Below are 19,251 nucleotides of genomic sequence, written 5' to 3'. Positions count from 1 at the left end.
GTAGTTTCTTTTGCCACTAACACTTCTTCCCTTGTACTTTCTTTAGCTTTACAGGGGTACATGGTATCGGGGGTTTTATTCTTAAAGAAAACATTTTTTTAAATTTTTCTTCCAGCGGTAACACCATGAAACTCCAGCTCCAAAGTGGGACCAAAACTTTCTTGGGTACCCTGCACGATCCTTTTGAGACCTCCATGGTGGGATACTGAGGTGTGGATTGGGGGGGGGGGATGGATGCTCCTGGGTCCCACAGCTGGAAGGAGCCACCTTTGGGGCAGAAGAAAAAGATTCTGATTGGTGCCTACACTGCAGGAAGCATCTCATAGAATCCTATAGTTGGAAGAGACCACAAGGACCATCCAGTCCAACCCCCTGCCATGCAGGAAGACACAGTCAAAGCACTTCCACCCAATAGCCATCCATAATTAAAAGCCTCCAAAGAAGGATACTCCGTCATCTTCCAAGGCAGTGTATTCCACTGTCCAACAGCCCTTACCATTAGGAAGTTCTTCCTAATGTTTAGATGGTTTCTGTTTCCCCATAGTTTGAATCCATTGCTTCCTGCCCTCGTCTCTGGAGGGGCAGAAAACAAGCTTGCTCCCCCTTCAACGTGAAATCCTTTTAAATATTTAAACATGGCTATCATGCCACATATCCTCAAATTACAAAGGGGGGGGGGATGGATGAAGATGGGGAAACGAATGTTGATGTATGTTTTGAGATTGTAAGGCGAGAAGCCAGAAAGAAAAGAAGTGTGTTATTGCCAATTGTTTTATTGAGCTGGAATAGATGTTTTATTTTTGAAAAGGATTTATGTTCCCTGTCTATTTTAGAACAATAATCTGTCATGTTAGGGACATTATTTGATGGTGAAATAGTATTATCCTCAGCTTTCTAAATGGTGGAAAACAAATATTATATATATATATATATTTGTCTCTCTTTTCCAAAACACTCAAGGCTTGTTTGGATGTCTCTGCTTCTTATTATAACATTCTTATTATAACAAAAAGCTATTTGACAAGATTGATTGTTCTTCTGAAATGACACCTGATTTCCAGAGAAAAGAGCTCAGTTTCCCTGGAGGACGTGGCTGCTTTGGGAGTGTGGACTACTGGACTGGGTGTCATAATTTCTCTTGCTAGTGCACTTGCTTACTCAAAACATGGTCGTATCAGCAATATCTACGTGGCTCTCTCCCTTCAGACTGTGCTGGCTTCTTCTATCTAGACACTGACACTCACACCCTGGCCCGTTCGCCTTCTAGTCTAATATTTGCAGCAATGCTCCCTGGGGGTGATAGAGAGGGACACAGCCACCGTCCTAGAGAGGCAAAGGTGGGGAGGACGACGACCCCCCGAAAGCCATTTCCTGTCCCTCCTTCTCCAGCCTCATTTCCGGGGCTTCCTCTTCAATGGTGGGGGAGGAATCAGCGGAACTCCCAGGTAGTTTCCCGGGAGAGGCGCTCCAGGCTCCCGCCCCGGAGATCTTGGGGGTCCCTTTGGTGGGTGGGGTGGGGTGGGGTGGGGGGGATGCTGCAGTGCAAGGGAGAGAGGAGGAGGAGGAGGAGGGGTGCAACACGTGGCCAGAGGGGGAGGAAGCCCCCCCCAACGATCCCCCCCCGGACCCCATTTGCGCAGAGCCAGGAGGTCCCTGCAGTGGGACGGAGAGCGAGGCCCGCAGGCGGCGCCCTGGGAGGCTGGACGGGGCTCAAGTGGCCGCAGGTTCCAAAGGCTCATTGATGGGAGGTGGTGGGAGAGAGAGAAGGAGGGACCAGATGCAGGAAGGGTGGGGGTGCTGGTGAGAAATTTGGGTGTGAGGAAGATGGAGCCGATGCAGAAAGTGGGGAAGAAACGGGATTGAGGGTGTGAGGGGGGGGGGGTAGGTGTGGGAGCGGTGCCAAAGGAAGAACTGAGAGAGATGGGAAGGGGGTGTGTGTCTCCCTCTTGCTGGGAGCAAATCGCTTCAGAGGAAGGAGATGTCCCCTTTTGGCCTAAGGGCTGAGCTCTGCCTCACTTCCTAATCCTTCCTGTGACCTGGGAGGAGTCCTGGGCTCTCCTTGCAGGGATGGCGCTCTGCCTAGTAGTCCTGTGTGTGAAACACCTGAGAGGGCATTGGATTGGGTGTCAAGGGATGCTTGGTCTGTGTGAAAGGATTTAGAAACCAAAAATAAGTTTGCTTAAAATGTGAATATTGCCTAGAATGTGTTGGAATGTGCCCATAGCACTACAAAAGGAGGAGCTAAAAAAAATCCCAAAATGTTTACCTCATTTTATTTGGCCTTGCCAGAGACCGAAGATGATCCTTCAGGACATTCAGAATAAGGTGACTATAAGACGGGCTCTAGGAACCCCCACATACGAAAGCATTGGTGTTCAGTTCAGCTGTTTCTGTTCTGCACAAAAAATCTATCAGAGGTTTCCAATTATCCAAGAGCCAGCAGTGGCCTGAGGGGGTGGTCTGGGCAATACCTGGCTAGACACTTTTCTCCTGCTTTTTGGATGGGTGGATTGAAGGCAGCTTCACTTGAGACTGTGTCTAAATGATGGGCTAAATGATCCTTCCACAGAAAAGCACTGTGGACAGCGCAGACAGAGTAAGCGGAACCATTTCCCTGGACGTCTAGTTTTCTCTGTGCAGGGGGACAGTTGTTCCTCGCTGGCCTCTCCCGGCCGCAGCCCCAGATCAGGCATTCCATCCCGGCTGCTGCAGTCAAATTCCCTCCTGATAAATAAAACCTCCTATTTCCAAGCTCTGCAGCCACATTCCCAAGACATTCTCCTTGTGGTGTGAACCAGGTGGATTCCCTCAGAGGGGAGAGGGGGGGCGTGGCTTCAAGCAAAGTCAGGGACTTGGCACCCTGGAATTGATTTGGTGAGATTGAGAGGAGGCATTTCGAGGAGGGGAGGGGCCTCTCCCTCCATAACATGGGACCTGCTCCTCCCTCCACAATGGCTGTCTGAGCAGAGAGAGTTCCTGGGTCAAACCCTCAGGTGTTCATTAAGAAAATTAGATAAATTGGTAAACATCACATTATTCCCTATTGAATCTGAATTTTAAAATGCATTAGGCTTCAAAACTACTCGCCATTTTCTTCTTTTTATATATTCTATCATAGGTTTCCATTTACCCCAAAATTTATTCAGGTCCCCTTCTTTAAGCAATACAGTAATCCCATCCATTTCTGCTAATTCTAATATCTTCACCCACCATTTCTCAATTGTAGGATTAGCTGGAGTTTTCCATTTCTGCGTATATATTATTCTTGCTGTTGTTGTCATAGATAAAAACAAAGATCCTAGTTTCCTCTCCAAAGTTCTAGTCATAAGTCCCAAGAAAAAAGGCCTTTTGTCTCATTGGCACATTCGTCTTTAAAATCTTTGGCATGGTTGAATGTATTATTCTCTAGAATTCTCTAGCCTTGTCACAAGTCCACCATAGATAATACAACGTCCTTTCACAGTGCTCACATGTCAAAAATTAATATTTTTTGCCATTTATCTGGCATCATATACCATTTTTACATCATTGTATAAATAATATCTTTCAAGTTAGAGTTTCATGTATATTTAAGACCCTTTTCCCACATATTATCCCACTCCTTGTTCAATTGGAATTGAATACAGGCTCTTGACCTGTGCCCCAAATCCAATCCAGGGGAAGGTTCACTCCTGGGACCAGCTTATTTCTTGAAACCCTCTTTCTTTCCCTTCCTTCCAGGCAGCAGCAGACAAACACCCTGGAAGATTCCTCCTCCATCTCCTCTGTGTGATGAAGGGACAAGAGCCGCCATGCAGCCAACTGAGGTATGGGGATGTCATTGGGGGGGGGGGGGAGATGTGCAAAGAGGGGCAGGATTGCTTCCTTCTTGCTTGCAAGCCTCACAGGATCTGGTTCCCTGAACCTGGCACTGAAGACACCAAGTCTGCACTCTGGAGAGGCTGGGAAGTGGTCACCCCTATCTAGGATGGGACATGCAGGGAAACTCAAGCTGGGACTATGGAAATAATACTGGACTATGGTTTTCTCACAGAACATATGTTGGTCCGTCCCATATAGATGTCTGTGGCATGTTCCGGACAATGCTGCTAGCTCTCTGCTAGGGAGCACAGCCCTGGCAGTGCCAAGATGCCCCAGACTCTGGGGCCCAGAGTATTCTGGAAAGGGGAGCCCCATGGGTCTTGTCACCTGTTTGTGCTGTCTTCCAGTACTAATGGACTGTCTCTGTCTTCTTGGCTTTTCCTCCCATGAACCTACTTTCCAGTGATGTAAAGAAATGCTTCCCTCTTCTTCTTGCAGGGCATGGTGTCCTTTGAAGAGCTGGCTGTCTATTTCACCCAGGAGGAGTGGACTCTGCTGCGCCGTGCCCAAAGAATTCTCTACAAGGAAGTCATGCTGGAGAATTTTGAGAACGTGGCCGCTCTGGGTGAGGAGTTTGTCTCCCTCTTGTTGAGAGGAAGCTCTGTAAGAAAAAAGCCGTGGTTAGGCTGTCTGCCCTGGGCCCAAAGGCTGATCTCTGCCACCGTCTGTGATCCTTGCTATGACATGGGAGGGGTTCTGGGCTCTCCTTGCAGAGCGGGGGACCCCTGACTGGCAGTCCTGTGTCTGGACTGTGTGAGACCTCATCAGAAGAGGTTTCAGATGATGCCTACTCAGGAGAAAGTGGAGCACTGGCAGGAGGGGCTTCCCTCCAATCTAAGCTTTGATGGGCTGAGATGTGGCTGTGGAGGGAGCTCAGGTGCTGTCTCTGAAGCTTTGTTGTCAGCTGACATTTCCCACTTTCCCAAGTCAGGAGTAAGCAGAGAACAAACAGTGCCAGATAAGTGAATACCCCTTAATGCTCTCCATCCCATCCCTATTTCTTAACTTCTTTTGTATTTCTGGAGGGACAGAGTTAGCCTGTCTTGGACCTGCTAAATTGATGTCCATGAAGAACATTTAGAACATTTGTGGTTTTTTTCCTGATAGGAGGACCTCAGATCACCAAACCTGATCTCATTTCCTGGCTGGAAGAAGAGGAAGAGCTGTTTCTCGTGGGCTGTGATGAGGAGCAGGGACTGGCAGGTAGCAGCTTAGGTCTGTTGTGGGACTTTGTTTTGTCTGTACTTTCTTTGAATGGCTGATGGACTTTAGTGGGCCTTCTTTGTCTGCCCACTCAGAGGTACTCCTCCAAAAAGCTGGAATGATGTTCGGATCCTGAAATGGTCCTTGTAGATTTGTAACCTATGAAAACTGGCAACTTCCTTCGACCAACCCAAATAATGTTGCCGTTGAGCCAAGTATTGTCCTCTCCGAGAGGCAGAGGCTTTCAGGCCAGGGTGTTTCCCAGCCCTGTTTCTCCTGAAGTCCCTTGAAGTGGAGATGGCCGGCCTTGGCCCTCCTGCAGTGCTGTGCCTGCTAAACAAAGTGAGTCTGCATTGAGGATCAGGTGTGGTCTTCCTCTCCTTCTCCCTTTCTCCAGACAGTCCCTCTCACTCTTGTGGTCTTGCCTGACTTACTTGGGCATTCTGATTAGCCAAGGCAAGTGGATAAGGAAACATGCCAGTTCTCTTAATGAATTGCCTCTGTTTCTACAAGGCACAAAGTCAGGGTACTAAGTATACAAAGCAGAATAAACCAAAGAAAGATGGGCTGTGATGAAGAGCAGGGACTGATAGGTGCTATCATCCTTTTCCTTTTGCCAATCAGTTCACAATCCATGACAAACCTTATATTCGCTGGTTGCAAATGGTCTTTATGAGCACTTCCTTCTGTGGCCTCCACTGCTTCTGCAAGATCAAGTGTGCAGAGAGCCTCAAAGATTAGGACAGCTTAGTTCCAAGCCAGCTCACCTTTTCAATCCAGTTTCCTTCTGATTTCTTGGTTGGACCCAAGGACCAAAAAATCTTAAACCTTTTCAACTTCACCATTGTCAGCCTTAACGATCTGTCATTCTCCTAGAAGTCATCACTTTTGGTAAGGGCTGTTGGACCGTGGAACACGCTGCTTTGGAAGGTGACGCAGGCTTTTAAGCAGAGGCTGGATGGCCATCTGTCGGTAGTGCTTTGATGATGTGTTACGTCATGAACAGGGATTGAACGTACTGGCTCTTGTGGTCTCTTCCAACTCTATGATTGTGTGATTTTTCTTCTTTATATTTAGCTGTAATGCTGCTTGGGCTGTTTCTGCTTTACTTCATCAGTCCTTGTGGGATCCCACTTTTTTTGAATCTGATCTAGCTTTCCTTATACTAAATGCTGCATTCAGATTGAATAGGGAGGGAGGACATTGGAGATCATTTTGTTTCTTTGTGTTCTGTCCTAACACTAACCTCTTGTTCAAAGTATAGGTTTCACATCAAAACAGCCAGTTGCTGTGGGACACCTATTTCTTTTAAAACCAGCTATGGCCTTTCATAATCAGAAGGGTTTTCCCATTGCCTTATTGAAATGGGAAGCTTCACTGTCAATGAAAGATCCTTTGCCAGTGTTAACTTCCATATCTGCTGCTGTGCAGTAGTACTCTTCCAGGATTTCTTGGCCCCCATCACCACTGGCTCCATTCTCCTCTGCCAGTGTGACCTTTGATCCTGGAAGGAGGTGGATGCATCTTAGTTTGGTTTCTCAGCTGTGACCCTTCCGCCTTGAGTGCTAGGAGTTCAGCTTCTTGACAGGGTCTTGATCCAGTATGGCATTGCTCTCAGCTTAGCTGGCAATAACAAACCTTTTCACCATGCTAAAGTCTTCATCTAAAAGGGATATCTGCATATACAGTGTGCCAATGTTAAGTCCAGCCACTTGGAGAGGAAATCCTGGCTTTCCCCACATATTTCAAACCCTACTCAGAATTGGTCCCATCTGATTAACAGCTGATTGGATGATAGTAAGATTAAGTATCTCAGGGAGCTGATTTCATACTCCAAAAACTGTGCCCAAGGCCCTTAGCATGGGGATGGCCCTCAAATGGACAGGGAATGATGTTAACAGAGCAAACTTGGTCCAGAAGATTGGCCAGGCTGACTTAGGGCTGAGGAGGATATGCCACAGGCTCCGTGTATGTTCCTGCCCTTAGTGACAAATAGAAGTGCCTCTCCTTTCAGCAAGAATTGACTAGTGAGAGCTAGTGGGACTCAATGTGAATTAAGAGTAAAATTTCTCTTCTTTTTTTGGTAGGGGGTGTGCAGGAGTCAGCGAATGAAACGAGACAGCTCCCACTGACAAAGAAAGAGGATACATCTTCTGATGTGAAAGAGAAATTTGAAGATGTCCATATACTGTGGAAGCAGGAGGGAGAAGGTCCACCTTACAAAAGGAAAAATTCCAGCTTTTTACAGGATGAGAACTCTGTACTGCAACACATATACCAAGGAAAGAAGAGGAATGAGCGCAGTGCAAGCAGGGAAGATGTTCCCCAAAGCTCAGTCACTTCGAACAAAAAGCAACGGGTGGATTGTGGAAATGGCTTTGGGGACAAGAACAGCACAATATCTCATCAAAGAACTCACACTGAGAAGAAATCATATAAATGTCTGGAGTGTGGGAAAAGCTTCACTCGGGCAAACAAACTTACTTCCCATGCAAGAGTCCACACAGGAGAGAAACCATACAAATGCCTGGAATGTGGGAAAAGCTTCACTCAAGCAAACAAACTTACGTCCCATGCAAGGGTCCACACAGGGGAGAAACCATACAAATGTCTGGAGTGTGGGAAAAGCTTCACTCGGAGCGACAGTTTAACTTCCCACCAAAGAATTCACACAGAGGAGAAACCATATAAATGTCCCGAGTGTGGAAAAAGTTTCACTTATCCTGGACACCTTAGTTCGCATTACAGGATTCACACAGGGGAGAAACCTTACAAATGCCTGGAGTGTGGGAAAAACTTTGCTTTTCATACAAGCCTTAAATACCATCAAAGAATTCACACAGAAGAGAAGCCATATAAATGTCTGGAGTGTGGGAAAAGCTTCATTCAGAGAAACAAACTTACTGCCCACACAAGAATCCACACAGGAGAGAAACCATACAAATGCCTGGAGTGTGGGAAAAGCTTCAGTCGGAGAGATGTTTTAACTTCCCACCAAAGAATTCACATAGAGGAGAAAGGATAGAAATGCCTGTTTTAACCAGGGTGGAGACACAGTCTTTCAATAATGTGGGGAATATTAGCTTAGAGCAGCCTGCTTCTTAAGAGGCTTGGGAAAGGAATCTTTAATCCCATTATATACTGAGATCAGCTCTCAGAAGGAAATCCACAGAAAGGGATATGATGGAAATTTGACAATCTTTATTGTAGGGATGAGGGGTTCGCAAGCATTTGATTCAATTCAGCAAACATGCAGAAACAAACTGTTAAGGACAATTATATACCCCAAGACAAGCTCTGTCAGCACTGTGAATTGGCATTAGTATCAGCGGCTGTCCGGAACTGAGGGGACCCCCTCCCCATTTCCTTTGTAGTTGGCACTTTTGAACAGCAAGTAGATGGGAGACCTGTTAGCAATCTCCATGACTACCCTCACAGGATCCTCTCACAATCTGTCTTTAGCAAACTGGCATTCTTACAAATGGTCTCAAACAGGTCAAGACCTTGTTAGATCTGTTTCTCCAGATTGGGTTGTGGTCATGGCTGGCTGTTAGAATGTGTTCCCTCCTGCCATCAAACAGCAGGGCTCAGGTGCAAGGTCTCACATCTGACTTTGGGGAGGGGGCAGGTCTTTACCTTCTGACATGTTAATGGACCTTTTCCCTTTTGTTTTCCATTGATGCTTGTAACTCTAGATAACTAGAAGCACCCTGGTGTCTTCCCAATGGGAGAGAATGACAGGTGGCTGCAAACTATTACTGAGCTGGCCTTGTGATGCTAAACTCCCAAACATCTTTTTTCCCCCGTTGTATTATGCTCACATTCCATGGGAAACAGGGAGGGGGGACTTATGGTGGGAATTCTGGGGAAATGAAGGCAACTGCACTTTCGTAGTCTGGCAGAACTGGCTTTCTGAAAGCCAGGTACTAGCTGTTATTAATAAAGACTTCTGATCAACCTTCAAATTCTGCTTATTGACTTCAGTCGCAAGATCTGACACTGGCTCCCCATGTGATTTACAGATGCCGACCATCCCCTTCTTATCCGCTGGGGTCATCACCTTTCACAACTCACATTTAGAAGGCAAATACACTCTCACTTTTGGCATTCACAACTCCGCAATTTTCACTATTGATCCTCTCATTACAAATGCACAGACCCTCCAGAAGGCAGCTTCCCCGGTGGTGGGTTCTCACGTATTCAAAACAGACGTTCAGGAAACAGTTTTAATCCAACCGCAACAAAACATTTCTCAAGCACTAGCATGCACTCAAGCCAACAGTCTAACTTTAACCTTAGCCATGGATCTTATTCGAGATTCTTTTGACAGTCATATCTCCAAAGAAGTTAGACAATGAACTCCAAATTGACCAAAACTGAAATTGATTTGGATCAATGATGGAGACTCATAAATGGTTCTTATGATTCATACAATCATCAAATTATTCTTTTTATTTCAACTGTTTCAGCCAAACAATCTTTTTCTGTTTATCCAGTTATCCCTCTTGGATAACAAACAAGCACTGGAGATATATTTTACTCCCACGACCGCACTCCTTGAGTGTGATCTCGCTGTTCCAGCTGCCAAACTGTCAGTTTAGCAGGCTGCCGTCACCAGGAGAATCTAGGGTATATCTGCGTTAGTGATGCCCTTCTAGAGCATCATCCTTGCCTTGCTCCCAGGCACAATCAGTCCGGCAGTTGTTTTTATGATTCAGTCCAAGAAGAACGTTCTGCAATTGTTTATACTGGCAAGAGCTGCGCTTGTGTAAGAACTTCATGCAGCAGTTAGCTGCTGGGAATCATATTCAACCTATCGTTCCCATGATCAATTGTGTTTGCAATATTACTTCCATTTTTAGTTGTGATTTTGATTTTTCCATTTGGGTTTGGACCCAACAAGTACTGTTTTGATTCCCCACTCCTCCACCTAAGTGGCAGAGGCTTATCTGGTGAACCAGATGTGTTTCCACAGTCCTACACTCCTGCTGGGTGACCTTGGGTTAGTCACAGTTCTTCGGAACTCTCAGCCCCACCTATCTCACAAGGTGTCTGTTGTGGGGAGAGGAAGGGAAAGGAGCTTGTAGGCCACCTTGAGTCTCCTTACAGGAGGGAAAGGTGGGGTATAAATCCAAACTCTTCTTTATACAAATCTGTTTCCCCTGTATTTTTGGGTCTAGGTATAAAATTAATCCAGGACCTTCTCACTCAGGCCCTGGGGGGAGCAGGAGCTGGCTGCAGGGATGTGTGGGGGCGCGGCGCTGCAAGCTGCGAGGGGGGGCACCTGGAGGAGGTTTTGTCCCCGGGTGTCATTTCCCCTTCTTAAGCCTCTGTTTGCAATTTCTAGACCTTGCATGAATTCCTGTCTGTCTTTCTTTTGTGTCTTTCATGGTGAAAATTCCCATTGCAATGCTGAATGCTCTCAACACTTTCTCCTTTTCTAACACCTCCACTGAGTTTGTTTATTCTCAAACTATTTGTGTATTGTGTTCATTGTGTCTATTGTTCAAACAGTTAATTATTTATGCTACAAGAATACACTGTTGCCTAGCCTTGCCTGAGACTGGCTAGACACCGTGACTATTCAACCCCATGCAATGCCTTTCCTGCCGTTTTGCATGTCTTGTCGAAACCACAAATCCAGGTGATGTTGGCTTTTGGGATTCCAGCCTAAAAACTCTCTGGTCGCAGTAGGGAGATTTGGGGGACCGGGGGCGGGGGGGGGAGGTGTCTTGGAACTCTCAGAATGCCAATGTGTTTTCGAACGGGTGGGAGTGACAGTCAGTTGCCATGAAGGCTGCATGGGAGAGGAGAACCATGTTGCTAACTCAGTTACATGGAGGGGAATGGATGAAGATAGGGAAAGGAATGTTGACGTATGTTTTGAGATTGTAAGGCGAGAAGCCAGAAAGAAAAGGAGTGTGTTGTTGCAAAGTGGTTATCAAGCTGGAATGTTTTATTTTTGAAAAGGGTTTTTTCGAACAATCATCTGTCATGTTAGGAACATTATTTGATGTTGAAATAGTATTATCTTCAGCTTCCTAAATGGTGAAAACAAATATTATATATATATATAGTCTCTCTTTTCCAATATATAGTCTCTCTTTTCCAAAATATATATATATATATAGTCTCTCTTTGTTTGGATGTGTCTGCTTCTTATTATAACAAAAAGCTATTTTACAAGATTGATTGTTCTTCTGACTGGTGCTGGCTTCTTCTAGACACTGACACTTGGACCCCAGCCATTCAGGGGTAGGGAACCTGCGGCTCTCCAGATGTTCAGGAACTACAATTCCCATCAGCCCCTACCAGCATGGCCAATTGGCCATGCTGACAGAGGCTGATGGGAATTGTAGTTCCTGAACATCTGGAGAGCCGCAGGTTCCCTACCCCTAAGGAGCAATGCTCCCTGGGGGTGATAGAGAGGGACACAGCCACTGTCCTAGAGAGGCAAAGGTGGGGAGGACGACGACCCCCCGAAAGCCATTTCCTGTCCCTCCTTCTCCAGCCTCATTTCCGGGGCTCCCTCTTCAATGGCGGGGGAGGAATCGGCGAAGCTCCCAGGTAGTTTCCCGGGAGAGGCTCTCCAGGCTCCCGTCCCGGAGATCTTGGGGGTCTCTGCGGTGCCCCCGGCCCCCAATGCAGCTGGTGAGTCTGGGGGGAGGGAGTGCTGCAGTGCAAGGCAGAGAGGGGGTGCACGTGCACCACGTGGCCAGAGGGGGAGGAAGCCCCCCCCCCATTGCGATCCCCCCAATTGCGTGGAGCCAGGAGGTCCCTGCAGTGTGCCGGGACTGCCTGTTGGCTGCACTTTCTTCCAAGGGCAGGAGGATTTCTGTCGCCTTCTTTATCCTCCCAGTTTGAGTTTATCCTCAAAGGAGCTTAGATATTGTTGTGGGTGCTGGAACGGTAGATCCTCAGCCTATGAAAATGGATAACGTTTCTTTCCCCAAGTCCTGCGGGCTTCTTAGTCTAGCCACGTGTTGCCCACTCTGGGAGTCAGAGACTTTCAGACAAGGGGGAAGGGGAGTTTTCCCCCCAGCCCCAATGGATTATTAACCACAATTTCAGGAAATCATCAGTGTCAGCAGGGAAGAGACATTCTCCCTGTCAGGCACGTGCTTCCGTCTGAGTGTCAGGTCTGGTCCACGTAGCCAGGAGGAAGAGCCAGCAGAAGCCTTAGGGGGCAGCCTGGGCAATACCTGACTAGGCACTTTTCTCCTGCTTTCTGGATGGGTGAATTGAAGGCAGCTTTACTTTGAGACTGTGTGTGGAGGGACACACATTCCATCTGGGCTAAATGACCCTTCCATAGAAAAGCACTGTGAACAGCGCAGGCAGAGAAAGCAGGAACCATTTCCCTGGACATCTAGTTTTCTCTGTGTAGGGAGATAGTTGTTCCTAGCCGGCCTCTCCTGGCCGCAGCCCCAGCTCAGGCATTCCTTATAACATTCTTTAATAACAAAATTAGATGCATTGATAAGCATCCCATTTTTCTCTGTTTAATCTGAATTTTAAAATGCATTAGGCTTCAAAACTACTAGCCATTTTTTTTCTTTTTATATATTCTATCATAGGTTTCCAATTACCCCAGAATTTATTCATGTCCCCTTCTTTAAGCAATTAAGTAAGCTCATCCATTTCTGCTAATTCTGATATCTTCACTCACCATTTCTCAATTGTAGGAATGAAGTTTTCCATTTCAGCACATATATTATTCTTGCTGCTGTTGTCATAGATAAAAACAAAGATCCTTGTTTCCTCTCCAAAGTTCCATCTCTAGGTCTGAAGAAAAAGGCCTTTTGTCTCATTGGCACATAAGAAAGAGCCTTCTGGATCAGACCAGAGTCCATCTAGTCTGCTACTCTGCTACTCGCAGTGGCCCACCAGGATGTGAAAGCAATGGCCTTCTGCTGCTGCTGCTCCTGAACACCTGGTCTGCTAAGGCATTTGCAATCTCAGATAAAGGAGGGTCAAGATTGGTAGCCATAGATCGACTTCTCCTCCATAAATCTGTCCAAGCCCCTTTTAAAGTTATCCAGGGCCCCTTCCGCACATGCAAAATAATGCATTTTCAAACCACTTTCACAACTGTTTGCAAGTGGATTTTGCCATTTTGCACAGCTTCAAAGAGCACTGAAAGCAGTTTGAAAGTGCATTATTTTGCATGTGTGGAATGAGCCCAAGTTAGTGGCCATCACCACCTCCTGTGGCAGCATTCATCTTTAAAATCTTTTGGATGGTTTAATGTGTAATTCTCCAGAATTCTCTAGCCTTATCACAAGTCCACCATAGATAATAGAACGTCCATTCACAGTGCTCACACATCAAAAATTAATATTTTTGCTCATTTATCTGGCATCATATACCATTTTTATAACACTGTATAAATAATCTCTTTCAAGTTAGAGTTTCGTATATAATTAAGACCTTTTTTCCACATGTATTCCCACTACTTGTTCAACTAGACTTGAATACAGGCTTTTGACCTGTGCCCCAAATCCAATCCAGGGGAAGGTTCACCCCTGGGACCAGCCAAAATAATGTGGCAATAGAAGAAAGGATTTGAAACCCTCTTTCTTTCCCTCCCTCCCAGTCAGCAGCAGACAAAAACCCTGGAAGATTCCTCCGCCATCTCCTCCGTGTGATGAAGGGACAAGAACCACCATGCAGCCAACTGAGGTATGGGGATGTCACGGGGGGAGATGTGCAAAGCGGGGCAGGATTGCTTCCTTCTTGGTTGCATGGCTCACAGGATCTGGTTCCCTGAACCTGGCTCTGAAGATGCCAAGTCTGCCCTCTGGAGAGGCTGGGGAGTGGTCACCCATATCTAGCATGGAACGTGCAGAGAAACCCAAGCTGGGACTATGGAGACAATACTGGACTATGGTTTTCTCACAGAACACATGTTGGGCCTTTCCATATAGATATCTGTGGCATGTTCCTCACAATGCTGCTAGCCCTCTGCCAGTGAGCACAGCCCTGGCAGTGCCAAGATGCCCCAGACTCTGGGGCCCAGAGTATTCTGGAAAGGGGAGCCCCAAGGGTCTCTTCTTGTCTCCTCTTTGTGCTGTTTTTCCAGTACTAATGGTCTATGTCTGGCTTCTTGGCTTTTCCTCCCATGAACCTGCTTTCCAATTGATGTAAAGAAATGCTTCCCTCTTCTTTTTGTAGGGTAGGGTGTCCTTTGAAGAGTTGGCTGTCTATTTCACCCAGGAGGAGTGGACCTCTGCTGGGCACGTCAAGTGCTCCAAAGAATTCTCTAAGCAAGGAAGTCACATGTTGAGGAATTCTTGAGAACGGGTACGCCTGGGTGAGGGGAGTTTGTCTCCCTCTTGTTGAGAGGGAAGCTCTGTAAGAAAAAGCTGTGGTTAGGCTGTTCGCCTCAGTTCTGGGCCCAAAGGCTGATCTCTGCAAGCACCGCCTGTGATCCTTAAGCTATGACATGGGAGGGGGTTCTGGGCTCCTCCTTTGCAGAGCGGGGGACCCCCCCCTGACTGGCAGTCTCAGTGTCTGACTTTTCTGTGTGAGAATTCCTCATCAGAAGAGGCTCTCTAGATGATGCCTACTCAGGAGAAAGTGGAGCACTGGCAGGAGGGGCTTCCCTCCAATCTAAGCTTTGATGGGCTGAGATGTGGCTGTGGAGGGAGCTCAGGTGCTGTCTCTGAAGCTTTGTTGTCAGCTGACATTTCCCACTTTCCCAAGTCAGGAGTAAGCAGAGAACAGCCAGTGCCAGACGAATAACCCCTTAAGGCTCTCCATCACATCCCTATTTCTTAACTTCTTTTGTATTTCTGGAGGGACAGAGTTAATCTGTCTTGGACCTGCTAAATTTATGTCCATGAAGAACATTTAGAACATTTGTGGTTTTTTTCCTGATAGGAGGACCTCAGATCACCAAACCTGATCTCATTTCCTGGCTGGAAGAAGAGGAAGAGCTGTTTCTCGTGGGCTGTGATGAGGAGCAGGGACTGGCAGATGGCAGCTTAGGTCTGTTGTGGGACTTTGTGTTGTGTGTACATTCTTTGAATGGCTGATGGACTTCAGTGGTCCTTCTTTGTCTTGCCAGTGTGAGGTTCTCCTCTAAAAAGCTAGATGCTGAAATGGTCCCTGAAGATCTGCAACTGCCTTCTAACAACCCAGATTCTTTCTGCCAAGTTGAGCCAAGTATTGTCCTCTCTGAGAGGCGGAGGCGTTTGGGCCAGGGTGATTTGGACCTTGGTCCAGAAGATTGGCTGGCCTACGGTTGAGGACGATATGCCACAGGCTCCGTGTGTGTTGCTGCCCTTAGTGACAAACAAAAGTGCCTCTCCTTTCAGCAAGAATTGACTAGTGGGAGCTAGTGGGACTCAATGTGAACTGAGAGTTTAATCTCTCTTCTTTTTTTGGTAGGGGTTGTGCAGGAGTCAGCGAATGAAACGAAACAGCTCCCACTGACAAAGAAAGAGGATACATCTTCAGATGTGAATGAGAAATTTGAAGATTTCCATGTACTGTGGAAGCAGGTGGGAGAAGGTCCACCTTACAGAAGGAAAAATTCTGGGTTTTTACAGGATGAGAACTCTGTACTGCAAGACATATATCAAGGAAAGAAGAGGAACAAGCGCAATGCAAGCAGGGAAGATGTTCCCCAAAATTCAGTCACTTCAAACAAAAAGCAACTATATAAACAGGTGGATTGTGGAAATGGCTTTGGGGACAAAAACAGCACAATATCTCATCAAAGAATTCGCACAGAGAAGAAATCATATAAATGTCTGGAGTGTGGGAAAAGCTTCACTCAGGCAAACAAACTTATTTACCATGCAAGAGTCCACACAGGGGAGAAACCATACAAATGCCTGGAATGTGGGAAAAGCTTCACTCGGAGCGACAGTTTAATTTCCCATGAAAGAATTCACACAGGGGAAAAACCATATAAATGTCTCGAGTGTGGAAAAAGTTTCATTTATCCTGGACTCCTTAGGTCTCATCACAGGATTCACACAGGGGAGATGCCATATAAATGTCTGGAGTGCGGGAAATGCTTCATTCAGAGAAACAAACTTACTTCTCACACAAGAAGCCACACAGGAGAGAAACCATACAAATGCCTGGAGTGTGGGAAAAGCTTTGCTTTTCATGGAAGCCTTACACTCCATCAAAAAATTCACACAGGAGAGAAACCATACCAATGCCTGGAGTGTGGGAAAAGCTTCAGTCAGAGAAAAATACTTGCTATCCACACAAGAATTCACACAGGAGAGAAACCATACAAATGCCTGGATTGTGGGAAAAGCTTCAATCGGAGAGATGTTTTAACTTCCCACCAAAGAATTCACACAGAGAAACTATATAAATGTTTTGAGTGTGGGAAAAGCTTCACTCAGAAAAGCGAACTTTCTTCCCATGAAAGAATCCACAAAGAAGAGAAACCGTTCAAATGCCTGGAGTGTGGAAAAAGTTTCACTTTCCCTGGAGACTTTAGTTCTCATCAAAGGATTCACACAGGGGAGAACCCATTTAAATGCCTAGAGTGTGGGAAAAGCTTTGGTTTTCAAACAAGCCTTAAAAATCATCACAGAATTCACACAGGGGAGAAACCATATAAATGCCTGGAGTGTGGAAAAAGTTTCACTGCTCCTGGAAGCCTTCGTTCTCATCACTGGATTCACACAGGAGAGAAACCATACAAATGCCTGGAGTGTGGGAAAAGCTTCACTCGGAGCAACAGTTTCATTTCCCATGAAAGAATTCACACAGAGGAGAATCGATAGAAATTCCTGTTGTTCTGCCCCCTGCCCCCCCCCCCCCCCCAAGTGACTCTGTTGGAGGTGCCCTGTTCTCAGTTGGGACAGAAAGGTTGAGACATAAGCCAGTCTTAACAGTTCTAATAAAGGCTTTATTAACAGAGGAAGACAAGCCTCTAACTCCACCCTGGCTCTGACTAAGGGGGTTAATTGCTTGACTTCTGATGGTGGGAGCTTCAAACTGTGTCCTTTTCTGGCTTCTTTCAATTGGAATACTGTCTCTTGCTTCCTCACGGCTCTGCTGGTTTGGGTCTTTGCTCTGGATGCTGATAGACTTGGCTTGCTTTCTTTAAACCATCACAGGGACATATGAACTCCTCTTTGGATCACCATATGGACCCGTGGATGTCGTGAATATTAAGGGACCCCAGCTTCCCTTGACACCTCTTTGAGACTGACTGACTAACTAAGAACAGGGGATGCTGGGTAAGGAGAGAAAATTGCCTACTGGGAAAAGTCTTAAAGGGGCAGGGACTAACTAAAACACCCTCCCAAGGAAGACTTAACAATAAGCAAAACCCATACTAACTGTGGGGAAACTAAATCTTAAAGGGGAAATAAACAAAGGCTCTGTGGGGGCATGACACCTGTTTTACCCAGGGTGGAGACACAGTCTCTCAATAATGTGGGGAATATTAGCTTAGAACAGCCTGCGTATTAAGATGCTTGGGAAAGGAATCTTTAATCCCATTATATACTGAGATCAGCTCTCAGAAGGAAATCCACAGAAAGGGATATGATGGAAATTTGACAATCTTTATTGTAGGAATGAGGGATTCGCAAGCATTTGATTCAATTCAGCAAACATGCAGAAACAAACTGTTAAGGACAGTGATATACCCCAAGACAAGCTCCGTCAGCTCTGTGAATTGGCATTAGTATCAACAGCTGTCTGGAACTGAGGGGACCCCCTCCCCATTGTACAGCAAGTAGATGGAGATCTGTTAGCAATCTCCATGACTACCCTCACAGGCTCCTCTCACAATCTGTCTTTAGCAAATTGTCATTCTTACAAATGGTCTCTAACAGTCCAAGACCTTGTTATATCTGGTTCTCCAGATTGTGTTGTGGTCATGGCTAGTTGTCAGGATGTGTTCCCTCCTGCCATCAAACAGCAGGGCTCGGGAGCAAGGTCTCACATCTGACTGGGAAGGGGGCAGTTGTCTTTACCTTCTGATATGTTAATGGACCTTTTTCCTTTCCATTCATTTTCCTTTGATGCTTGTAGCTTGTAGAAGCAACCCTGGCACCTTCTCAGCGGGAGGGAGTGGTAGGTGGGTGGGAATTATCACTGCGCTGACCTTGAGATGTTCAACTCCCACACATCTTTCTTTTCATTGTATTATTCTCACATTCTATGGGAAACAGGGAGGGGGGACTTATGGCGGGAATTCTGGGGAAATGGGCAACTGTACTTTTGTAGTCTGGCAGAACTGGCTTTCTGAAAGCCAGGTACTAGCTGTTACCAATAAAGACTTCTGGTCCAGCACCCAGAGTCTGCTTATTGTCTTCAGTCTTAAGACCTGACACAGGCTGCCGATGTGATTTACGAATGATGACAATCGCCTTCCTATCCGCTGAGGTGATCACCTTTCACAACTTACATATAGAAGGCAAATACACTCTCACTTTTGGCATTCACAACCCCACCATTTTCACTTTTGATCCTCTCATTATCAACACACAGACCCTCTGGAAGGCAGCTTATCCAGTGTTGGGTTCTCACATATTCAAAACAGACGTTCAGGAAACAGTTTTAATCCAACAGTAACAAAACATTTCTCAAGCACTAGCATGCACTCAAGCCAACAGTCTAACTTTAGCCTTAGCCATGAGTCTTATTTGAGATTCTTTTGGCAGTCGCATCTCCAAAGAAGTTAAGACAATTAATGAAAACCAAATTGACCGAAACTGCAATTGATTTGGATCAATGATGGAGAGTCATAAATGTTTCTTACGATTCATACAATCATCACATTCTTATTTTTATTTCAACTGTTTCAGCCAAACAATCTTTTTCTATTTCTCCAGTTATCCCTCTTGGATAACAAAAAAGCACTGGAGATACACATTTCTCCCACGACCGCAATTCTTGGGTGCGATCTCTCGGCACCAGCTGGCAAACTGTCAGTTTAGCAGGCTGCCGCCACCAGGAGAATCTAGGCCAGTGGTTCTCTACCTGGGGGTTGCGACCCCTTTGGAGGTCGAACCACCCTTTCACAGGGGTCACCTAAGACCATTGGAAAATGGTCTTTTTATATTTTATATATACCAATTTTATGGTTGGGGGTCATCACAACATGAGGAACTGTATTAAAGGGTCGCGGCATTAGGGAGGTTGAGAATCACTGATCTAGGCCCTAGGGCCGTGGTGGCAAACTTTTGGAACTCCTTGGCC

At 46.2% G+C, this 19,251-nt stretch overlaps 2 protein-coding genes and 1 long non-coding RNA gene across 3 annotated transcripts in view; 2 read left to right on the top strand and 1 right to left on the bottom strand.

Annotated features, from left to right (window-relative positions):
• The window catches only part of LOC125428888 (zinc finger protein 845-like), a 45,656-nt gene that overhangs the window by 11,582 nt on the left and 14,823 nt on the right, over positions 1-19,251 (bottom strand). The window lies entirely within an intron of this gene.
• Positions 1,407-9,029, top strand: LOC125428775 (zinc finger protein 383-like). Its single transcript, XM_048489409.1, has 5 exons — positions 1,407-1,445; positions 3,721-3,806; positions 4,300-4,426; positions 4,969-5,076; positions 7,152-9,029. The coding sequence occupies exons 1-5, from the start codon at positions 1,415-1,417 to the stop codon at positions 8,087-8,089; spliced, it is 1,290 nt and encodes a 429-aa protein (XP_048345366.1). The 5' UTR covers positions 1,407-1,414; the 3' UTR covers positions 8,090-9,029.
• Positions 11,563-14,339, top strand: LOC125428918. The gene is made up of 3 exons (XR_007243884.1): positions 11,563-11,631; positions 13,661-13,746; positions 14,239-14,339. It is a non-coding gene; the product is annotated as an uncharacterized LOC125428918 (long non-coding RNA).

This window comes from Sphaerodactylus townsendi, linkage group LG03 (assembly GCF_021028975.2).
Source record: "Sphaerodactylus townsendi isolate TG3544 linkage group LG03, MPM_Stown_v2.3, whole genome shotgun sequence".
Taxonomy (NCBI): Eukaryota; Metazoa; Chordata; class Lepidosauria; order Squamata; family Sphaerodactylidae; genus Sphaerodactylus; species Sphaerodactylus townsendi.
The sequence above is the reverse complement of the archived record's forward strand: the minus strand, read 5'-3'. Positions and strand labels throughout refer to the sequence as shown.

Excerpts from the sequence above, each read along its gene's own strand:
- LOC125428775 (XM_048489409.1), top strand. The coding sequence starts at position 1,415 with ATGGTGGGGGAGGAATCAGCGGAACTCCCAG. Across the intron at positions 1,446-3,720 it reads GGAATCAGCGGAACTCCCAG|GCAGCAGCAGACAAACACCC; the intron begins GTAGTTTCCCGG and ends CCTTCCTTCCAG. Across the intron at positions 3,807-4,299 it reads CCGCCATGCAGCCAACTGAG|GGCATGGTGTCCTTTGAAGA; the intron begins GTATGGGGATGT and ends TTCTTCTTGCAG.